The sequence below is a fragment of the Antedon mediterranea genome, chromosome 1 (genome assembly GCF_964355755.1).
Source record: "Antedon mediterranea chromosome 1, ecAntMedi1.1, whole genome shotgun sequence".
NCBI classification, from domain to species: Eukaryota; Metazoa; Echinodermata; class Crinoidea; order Comatulida; family Antedonidae; genus Antedon; species Antedon mediterranea.
In genome coordinates this window covers 33824342-33835347 of record NC_092670.1, presented here as the reverse complement: position 1 = coordinate 33835347, position 11006 = coordinate 33824342, and the positions used below count along the sequence as shown (strand labels likewise).

At 33.0% G+C, this 11006-nt stretch overlaps 1 protein-coding gene across 1 annotated transcript; it reads right to left on the bottom strand.

Annotated features, from left to right (window-relative positions):
- Nucleotides 1-352: 352 nt before the first annotated feature.
- On the bottom strand, nucleotides 353-3210 carry LOC140044419 (uncharacterized). Its single transcript, XM_072088921.1, has 5 exons — nucleotides 3051-3210; nucleotides 2579-2626; nucleotides 1303-1485; nucleotides 762-1013; nucleotides 353-444 (listed from the first exon to the last, which is right to left on the bottom strand). Exons 1-5 carry the CDS (start codon nucleotides 3109-3111, stop codon nucleotides 353-355), a joined length of 636 nt encoding a protein of 211 aa, XP_071945022.1. The 5' UTR covers nucleotides 3112-3210.
- Between the last annotated feature and the right edge of the window lie 7796 nt (nucleotides 3211-11006).

Here is an 11006-nt window from a genome sequence, read left to right as displayed (position 1 = left end):
CGCTGAAATTATTATGTATTCGAGAACCATCTGTGGGCACGACCTAGATGGTACGCGAGCGAAGCGAGCGTACCATCTAGTAATGACAATTTCTCGTGTTCACAAAAATGAATGTCTGTAATTTAGATTCAACTTCATTTAGTTGTGTTTACACCTTGTTCAATTAATTTCTGTTTCCTGAGCTTTGTAATTGAATTTACAATCTGGTGATATAACAAGAAGTCTGGTTTAAAATTATATTTTTGGTTAAATTCGTCTAGTTCTAATATTTTCCCTTCTTTTTTCACGATATCTTTTACATAGTTTACATTTTTATCCAACCAATTTTTTTTCAACTTTAAATTCTCTTTTATCAAAACATGAGTTGTTCCATAAAGATTGACAGCGTCAGCATCTCATCGTCTTCACCTCGCGCTGTCAACAGACTACTACGCCAATTTTTGGCTAAGTAAAATAATTTTATAACCAGTACATGTGAAAAAGTAAACATACATCTTGTAAATCTTCATAAATGTTTATTAAAGAACGTACATATTAATCAAACTATCATTGATAATATTGTATTATTAGATAAGTTTTGATGGATTCTTAAAACAATAAACAAAGTAAGTTTTACTCTTATCTTATCAGAACGTTTTTGTAATGATGATTATACGCCTAAATGCTTATACAACATAAGATAATAATTATCAATAATATATTTTATGTTTATTGTTCCTATTAGTTTGGTTACTTAAAACAATAAACATCGTAAGTTTTACTCTTATCCTGTGTTCCCAAGCTTCGAACGCCAGGAGGTCCCTCTCCACATCCTACTCGTGGCATTGTGATTGGGTATCGAACGGTGCCATCTGACAACCACCCAAAGTTGCATTGGTCCATTCCAAAAGAATATGCTGCTTGTAACTGATTGACAGTGGCCATTTTTGCACCGTTGTCAATGCATTTTTGTTTCGCTTGTTCAAAATTCAGCGTATACCGTCCATCTGCCGCGTAGAACACCCTAAAGCGCTCTAAATGAATGAAAAAAAGAAAAAAAAACCATCATTATGAATCGAGGAACATGTCGTTATCCAATGAATAATAATAATTATACAGTTTGTAATTGATAGGTAATTGCTTTCTGTTTCTACTGACAAAAACGATCTTGGGAGCACATAGGATTTATACTATCGCCTCACATTTTGCTATCCGGCCTATTGCCACTCGGTATGCTCTCACCCGAACATATCGAAAAATATTTATCTTTTGATACTAAGATGTAAACTGTATTCATAGACTGTTCATTTGTGAAATACTTACTCGAGCAAGAGCATTGCTGGATGTCGTTAATCTTCTCGTCGATTTCATCTAATCTGCCAAGGATTTTGTCTTCATGGCCTTGAAGCTGTTGCCCCATCATGTCAAGCATGGTTTGGAGTACATCTTCTATGCCTTCAGCTAGATGGTCTACTGCATCTTTCAGTGAACTGTCTTTTATAATATCTAAACATGATTTTTAAATAAGAAAAACAACAATTTTGAACCATAACGTTTTTATTCGCGTGCAACGTGACTCCACAGCTCACTATGTTGGTCTGTCGGTCGGTCGGTCAGTCGGTCGGTAAAAACTAACTTCAACATGCAACTGCAGCCATCTATATGGCCTTGTTTAATTATAAATATATTTTCTCCAAAAAATTAAAAAATTAAGATAAATTAAATCCGACTTTGAATAGGTTATTTTGTAGTTTTAATCAAATTAATCACTTCCGTAAGAAAACAAACGTTTTCACTTATAAAATGACTAAATAAATGGTTAAATTCAACCAAAAATCTATTGGCTGGTCCATTTGAATATGTTTTGCTTTAGCCTAAATTACAGTTTTCTATGTGTTCAAGTAAATAATTTAAATAACTTTTCAATCCAATTTTTGGTTAAAAAGTGAATAAATATTATGTGATATTAAAATAGGATATTAAAAAAAATAATGATTTTTTTTTTCAGGGGGACAATACATCTTTAATTTTTAATCTTATTATATACCATTCCATTAAATATCATTATGTTGGAATTTTATCTCCCACGTTGCTTGTGCAATAAGAATTCATACTACATTTTAAGGAGTAATGTCATACTATCTTTCTTTTATCCTTAATTTTAAAAATAAGACCAAATCCTAATTTCTTTACAGCTTCTAACGTTACATTTCTTTCCACTTGGTTAAATGCTTTTGCGAAATCAGTGAAAAGCATCAGGTCTCTTTGTGATATTTATATTATAAGAATATAAATCTTCTACATAGCGAAGTTAACGTCAACGTTGGGCCCGAATGGAATTGGAGACCTTCTGGGAATATCTGGTGTCGTATACATGGAGATGGGGTTCAATTAGGAATTTGAAATCAGCATTGCTGACTCTTACGGTTGCCACTGCATCTAGTATCTGCCTCAGACATATTGGTGTATGCCTCTCTGGTAAGGTTGAGACTGGACGAGAGAAGCCCTTGGTCAATTATAGGACCAACCAATATGCTTAGTTTCATCATCATTTAGATGAATGTAAGACTAATTGACAGATTTATTTGGACTGACTTACTGTTATGTTCTTCTGATGATGAACTTCGGCTTCTTGAAAACGTCTTTGCTGCAATACAAAGTGATAAACATTATTTCAAAACATAAAAGTATACAGAGTTAAATATAATACAAATTATTATCATCCGATGAAGAGAAAGAAACATTTCATTAAGAAAATTCTGTCCAAATTTAGATTGACAGGTCCGAGTAGTATAAGAAATCCGTCTCTAGACATTACTGTTCATTGAGTCAATTCAATTATTCATTTTTTTTTTATATTTCCTTTCGACGTTCAGTTATCCAGAAGTAACGATTTTACATGAAAATGGGTAATCAGGCTTTATTGGATTAGTGAAATTGTAACGGTTCACGTAAAAAGGAGTAACAATTTTCGCTAAAAATCGTTTAACTAACCGCACATTAATTTTAAAATAGGCCTTGCCAGCCCATATTCAAAACTAAATATACCGTAGGCTAAAAAAAAAACTCACCATGTCCTAAGGCAAGAAGAACAAACAACAGACAGATGCATAAGACGGCTGAGTGTGCCATTTTTAGTGTCGATAAGTAACTGGTGAATTGAAGTGAATTTTAGTTGAATGAATGGTGAATTTATATTGTTGGCGAAGGGAAAGGACTTAAGTTATCACATTTAGAGGCCCGATAAGATAATTTTTATACAATACAGAAAGGATGTGATAAAATAAGTTCAAATGTTTTACAATAAAATGGAAATAATATATCAATAATTATGTCAATCAGAAAAAAAAAAAAATACAGTTGTGTATTATCTAAAAGGGTATACTTGTTACATTAGAGCCATTCGGATTGTTTGTAGATTTGTTCGGTTCATTTTGTCTAGTTAATGACGGGAAAGAAAATCTGAAAAAAAAACCACGTGTCATCTTCTTGTGGATGCCCAAAGTCATCATTTTCTCTTGGCCGGCGAGTTTAAAATTTGATAAAATATTTCTATACAAAAGGTAAGCTTAAACCTGTCCCTTGTAACAGCATGCATTAAAGATATATTGTCCCCATAAATTTATTTTTTCAAATGTTTTGTTGAATATTCCATTTAAATGTCACATATATAGTTATTCACTTTGACCAAAAACTTGATAATAATAATAATAATAATAATTATATACATGAACAATGTAATTTAAATACAAAAATACTTACATTTTTAGGCCTATAGTTGAAATAATTATTCATTTTTAGAGGTTTTTATTTTACAGAAGGCAATAACTTTATGAAAACTGCAAAATGGCCTATTTAAAATCTGATTTTATTAATCTTTTTTTTGTTTGTGAGGGACAATACATATTTAAGAAATCACTCTATATACACTGATACAAAGTAAGTTTGTATGCCACTGCGTAATAGTTTGATAACGTGTGTTTCGCGGCTACTTAGTAAGAAACACACGATGTTCATGGCGTGATTTATTAGCTTTATATCTTATCTATCTTTATCAAAAAAAAAATTTAGTTTACAATATGTTTTTGTTTTTATCTCTTGTTGTTCCGCATAGAATTTCAGTGTCATCTACATATCTGAAACACAAATATGGCACCACTTCCGTCAATTCATGAATACGTCAGTAAAGATTACTCACTTATTCCTAAGACTGGATTGTCTTTTATTTTTAGATTTAGATTTTTATACATCTTTAAAATGCATTGTAAATAAAAATCATTTCAGGAGTCCTGGCATGTTATGGTCCTTTCACACATTGACGACTATACATTATTGATTTGGCAAGTGAATCACTGGTTTGATTTGATTTGATGGTGGTATGAACGGGTGTCACAAAACCTAAGACCACGAAAGCTAAGACCCCCTAAGACCTAAGATCACGAAAGCTAAGACCCAAGACTACAATTTACAAATTCTAAGATATACTACAGCTTAAAAACAATACTTGTTTATCCATACATAATTTTAAACACAGTAGGTGTCATTTATTACCATAAATATAATTAAATACTACCGCAAAACATAGATAAACTCACATAATTTTCGCCCGTTGAGTAAATGTATATTTTTTTCTTTACAACAAACAAACTTGACGGGTTGTTTGTTAGTATATATTTACTCCATTGTGTTGGTTCAGAGGACGTTTTTCTTACGCACCTGCCTTTCCTGTATTTTGACTCCAAATTTGTTGACTAACTTTATCCTGAATACAACACTTTAAAATTAGGATTTATAAGTACTTTCAGAAGGAGAAACACATAAAAACAAATAAATAAATATTTTAAATTGATGAATTTACAGACATGTTTCTTTGTATACTCATAGAGATATTATAGTTCAGAGATATTATAGTGAACTATAATATCTCTACCTGTAACTCCTCGAGCTCCCCCCCCTCATGCTCAATGTTTTTGTTTCTATGATGCGCCAAAAGAGCAACAATAATAGTACAAGTATAAAAACAGAAAGAAAACGAAACAAAAAAACTTATTATCATGATTTTTTAATTAAAATTTATTTGCCAGTATTTATTTTTTTGTACTTGCATGATTATACTATTATCATTACAATTTTAATTTTACATTGTTCCATCCACACTGTAGATGGACTCCACAGAGTTTTCAGCCCTCTATATAATTTTTGCTCTTTTGACGTTCCATAGAAACAAAAACATTGAACATGGGGTAGGCCTACTGTACTGTAGGCTAGTCATGCGAAATTCGCAAACAGTTTGTGTGCGAGAAAAACGTCTGTAAAATCATCAATTTAAAATTGTATTTGCTACTTTTTATGTGATTCTTTTTCATTAAAGTGCCAATTCTAAGGTGTGGTATTCAGAATAAAAATTGGGAGTTAAAATACAAGGCAGGTGCGAAAGATAAATATTTGTAATCTTAGGTCTTGGGTCTTAGCTTTCGTGATCTTAGGTCTTAGGGGGGTCTTAGCTTTCGTGGTCTTAGGTTTCGTGACACCCTGGTATGAACGTAAGGAAAACATTTGTTCACATAAGTCAACAGATTTTTTTTTCTCATGTATTCAATAACAAGTGCCATCTTGAGATGAGAGCGCGTCGTATTAATAACTTGTTAGTCAGTTTATTTTCATAAAAATGTATTCGTACTTTTTAATTTTCGAAATAAAATATTGAATTGAATTACTCCGTCCCTAATCCCCATCTCCCCTGGTACTATAGAGTACAAATTAAAATTTCATAATCTATTTGCGTACAATTTGATAACTGGCAAATTCATTCGCCGCCACTCCTTTCGATGGAATTGTTGGATTTAACCATCTTTTATTTGGAAAAATGGAGATGTAGGATAAAAAAAAGAAAGAAAGAAAGTAAAGAGACCTGTTCGAAGACCAACAAAAAGCATGGACTATGTGAGTTTTTGTGTGTGTTTCTGAATGAGGTTTAAACAAAATAAATGTAGGTCACCTTTAACAGACTAGTTGTCAGATAAAGCATTGTATTTGTTGTTGAGCCGATTTTTCACTAGGCGAATTTGTTCGGGCGAATCGAAGGCGTAAAGAGGGATTTTGAAGATGGACACTTGATTACACATGCGTATAAGCTGGTGCTTTCAATTCACGCAAGTGGAAAATCGGCTTTGTGGCTACAAAGAGAGATGTCATTGCTTATCAAGCCTTTTCATTACATAGCACACAGAAACATTCGGCCCCTAAAGAACTTCAATTTTATGTCACATCTGGTATTCGATTTGCAGATGATGGCATGCGTTCCCGTTGGAACGCTTTCCTTCACAAAAATGCTTCACTCTATGAGATCCAAATTGGCAATTGCCGCAACATCCTCACTGAGTTTTAAGTTGATATTCACTCTAGAACTATGAAGTTGAACAGAGAACTTCCTGCATTTATTCAGGCTATTGAGGAGGATGTACAAAACTACGTCCCGAATCCAGAAACGTGACAATCTCTCAAAACAAGAGAGGCAGGCCATTGCCAAATTGCATCAGCGTAATGATATCACCATTAGACCCGCTGATAAAGGTTCTGTCACTGTTGCTATGGACATCAAATTTTATGAAGACAAGCTAAACAATCCTCTTCATTATCGTAAACTTACAACGAACACTCCATCGTTCCTAAGATTGGACCTCATTTTGCACAGGTTAATCATGTTGAAGGCAGATTTTCTTTCCTACCTAAAATCCATAAAGCAGGCAATCCTGGTAGACCCATTATTTCGGGCCATGGCACTGCTAAAGAGAAAATTTCTGAATATGTGGATGATTTACTTAGACCATGATGTGTCTGATCTCTCTTTACATTCAGGACTACACGGACTGTATCCACAAATTTAACCAAATTCAAAATTTACTTAATAATTCTGTTCTGGCTACATTAAATGTTTCATCGTTGTATACTAATATCCCTCAAGAATTTTAATTTACAAACAGATTCCAGGTAAAACGCCTACTAAAGCTTATTTACGAGAACTGGTCATGTTGATTTTAACCAACAACAATTTAATTTTTGTTTTTTTGGAAATGACCATTACCTTTAAATTCATGGAACAGCGATGGGCACAAAAATGGCGTCCTCTTTTGCATATTTGTTTATGGGACAAATTGAGTCCAATTTTCTGTCCCTCCAAACCCAATAAACCGCTAAAGTTGTCCCAATTTGCAAAAAGGGTGATCAAAATCTCTCGTGTAAATACAGACCAATTTTAGTTCTTCCCGTCTTTTCAAAACTATTAGAAAAAATTGTCCACACAAGACTATATAATTTTATTTCTTGTTTTAATTTATTACACAATTCCCAAATTTGGTTTTAGATCTAAACATTCCTCATACATGGCGATTCTTGAAGCCTATAATAAAATTGTGACTGAGTTAGACAAAAAATGCCATACTCTAGGAATTTACCTGGACCTCTCGAAGGCTTTCGACACGATAGACCACGAAATACTTTTACTAAAACTTAAAAATTCCGGGGTTCGTGGGATTGCTTTTGAGTGGTTGAGGAATTATATTACAAACAGAACACAATTTGTTATTTACAATGGTCAGAAATCGTGAAATCGGAATAATTGCATTAGGTGTGCCTCAAGGGTCGATTCTGGGTCCCTTGTTTATTTTATATTTAAATGATATTATACATTCTAGTAACTTCTTTTCATTTATCATTTACGCTGATGATACACATTTATTAGCATCACACTCTAACATTACACATCTCATTCGCACAGTAAATTTTGAAATGACAAAGGTATCAACCTGGCTATTCTGTCTCTCAACTTGGATAAAACCACATACATGCTATTTAAAAATAAACATTATAACCGCACTTATCTTAATGTTGATAATTATTGACAATAACATGTATGTCACCAATCTTGTTTCAAAATATACCGGTATCCTTTTCGAACTAAAATTGACACTAATAACTGAAACCCTATTTATGCTTTATCAAAATCTTGTTTTACCACATATTCAATTTTCCTATATTATATGGGCTGATTTTAATAACTCCCACCTGCATTCACTTCACATCCAAACAAAAGTATGCGTCTTTGTACACACTCGGATTATCTAGCTCCTTCATTTCCTTTATTCCATAAATTAAACAGTCTTAAAGTTTTTGATATCCACAAACTTCAAATTGCAATTTTCATGTATAAATTCCACAATAACTTACTTCTTGACATATTTTCAAATTATTTTATTAAATCATATTGTTTTCGTTCATATGAAAATAGATCATCTAATTTGTATAAAACTCACTTTTTAGTCGCGTGGAAGCGACTCTATAGTTCACTATGTCGGTCGGTTGGTCGGTCTGTCTGTCTGTCTGTCTGTCGGTCTGTCTGTCGGTCTGTCTGTCGGTCTGTCTGTCTGTCTGTCTGTCGGTCTGTCTGTCGGTCCGGTATCACTATGCGTTTTATCGCTTTCTGACCTTATCTTGATATCAGTTTAATCTAGCTAGGTAAATTTTTCACAGTATATTCCTTATGGCCAGGAATCAATGTGGTTATGTTTTCACGGTGCGCAATAACAAATTACGCAGTCTACGCACGATTTAACGAAATCACGTTTGTAATCATAACTTCACAACCATGAATCACAATTAAATACAATTTGGTACTCATAAATTTCAGGGCTTAAATCATCATATGGCAATACAATTACGAGCGTAGCGCATGTAACGCATGCGTACGCGCGCTTAACATTTTCAAAAATTTATTTTCGATGAAATAAGAGTACATTTCAGGCAATTTTAAGCGTTTACAAAATTGCCATGAGTGCGCATATTTTTGCGCGCGCACTGCGCGTTAAATGTTGTTTGCGCACTCTTTTTGCCCGATTTCTGTTTTCTTTACTTACTTTTCAACTCGAAATTACGTTATACGAGCACGTCGAAAGTGTAAATGTGTAAATGTGTAAATTAAAAAAATATAAACGTTTTTAAACATTTCAACATTTTTAAACATGTTCAGTAATTTCGGTCAGTATAGTTCACTATGTCGGTCGGTCGGTCTGTCTGTCTGTCGGTCTGTCGGTCTGTCGGTCTGTCTGTCTGTCTGTCGGTCTGTCTGTCGGTCCGGTATCACTATGCATTGTAGCACGCGACTTAATGGCTGTTGGCCTTGTTTGTTACTTACCTTGCTAGGTCTTCTATCAGAGGACAGGGTCCGAAAATATGGAATAACATTTAACCAAGATATTCGCAATTGTAATTCTTTATATTCTTTAACATTAAATTCAAAGAGTATCTTTTATCTGCATATCTAGTTTAAGCACATGTTTTTTAAATATGATTATTTTTTTACCTATAAGAGAAATACCATTTGATAGGCTATTATTAGTTGATTTTTTTTTCCATTTTTTGTTAGTTTGTTTTTTTCTCACTTTATTTATAAATATGTATACATATGTGATTCGTTTATTTGTTTTTATATGCATGTTTACTTTTATAAGAACCTTCAAGTGTATACTTTACTAATATGTATATGTATAATTGAATATATAGATGTGTGTGTGGTACGGTAACTGAAAATAACAGAAAGTATAATTCCTTGAAATTGATATTCAAATACAGTAGCCGCCTGCTTGATATGCAGATGTCCTAACCATTAGACCACTGGGGCTTTCATGGTATTGTTCAAACTCGATTGGATAGCGACTCTTTAACATTCTCGGCGTGGTACGGCGGAACAGCACTAGTTCTCAGTTGTACGCACGCGCACCAGAGATCAAATTGATACGCCCTCATCTTTCAGTATTTTTATTCACGAGGCGGGATCTCCAAAGAAATACTTTTATATATATAAACACATTAGGCAATGAACATTAATTTGAAACTGCCCGGTGATACACTGAAATTTAATTAATTAATTTGAAACGATATATATATATATACATGTAAGGATGTGGACGACAACACAAAAGGAAAAACACGCCTTTTCTCACTTTTACCACGGTCCGGTGGTGTATTTGGTTTTAATTTGTTTTTAGCATAACAATAGAGATCAGTATGGTCCTGAAAACCACAAAATAAATACAATGAGAAACAAAAGTAAATAATATTCTAAAATACAAGCCAATTCTTAGTAACGACCTCACTTAACAGGCGACTCTAATAAAAAGGATTCTCTCTGAGGACTGCGACTATTACGTCAAACGGCACGTCTACCTAAACAGCCTCTGTATACTTTGTTAGAGTATACAAATACCTAATTAATTACCTACACAATTGCATCATAAGTGCCTGAATATTACTATTATATTACTAGAATAAATGCATGTTGGAATTTACTCACACTATTTGAATACTAAACTTAGTCTATTCATTGAATCAAGGAGTTATAATCTTAGGTTTGTGTAAAATATATAAACAATAACAAATCCATGGGCGCAGCCATTTTGTATGATAAATAGAGGGCGCACTACATGACGATCTATCACGAGCATGGTAGCCTCGTGTGTACAAATTAATCAAGTGTGAACTGTAGGATGAACTATTTTATACAAACTGTTAACTAGAAACTATCTTCTATAAACTAAACATTACTAAATCTATCTAAACATATTTTGTTAATACAAAGAAGGTTTATCACAAAAGTATATATTATAACATTATATGGCATAAAATCCTAGTTCAAAGATTGTAACACAATACTATTCAATAGGCTTCCTAACTGCACATTCCATGAGTCAAGGTTAACCCAAAACAAATGTCTAGGCCTATGAATGCAATCATCTTAAAATACAACATTAATGTTTCTTAAACATAACAGAATCTTATAAATGTATAACAAAGTAATATATGTAAAAAGTAGAGTAATTACCTTTTAATCAGATCTTTAATTAAGTAAGAGACAAAACTATCTGCTTCCTTGACCGGTTCATGAATACAAAAGAAAGCAAATCATTTGAAAAAGACTGTTACAATTATAGGGGGCAGTAACACCTATAGGGGGCAGTATTTAATTATCACAT

Coding starts and splice junctions, on each gene's coding strand:
- LOC140044419 (XM_072088921.1), bottom strand. CDS start 3,111: ATGGCACACTCAGCCGTCTTATGCATCTGTCTGTTGTTTGTTCTTCTT. Junction 2,627..3,050: donor TCTTCTTGCCTTAGGACATG/GTGAGTTTTTTT, acceptor TTTGTATTGCAG/CAAAGACGTTTTCAAGAAGC. Junction 445..761: donor CTTGGGAACACAGGATAAGA/GTAAAACTTACG, acceptor TATTTTACTTAG/CCAAAAATTGGCGTAGTAGT.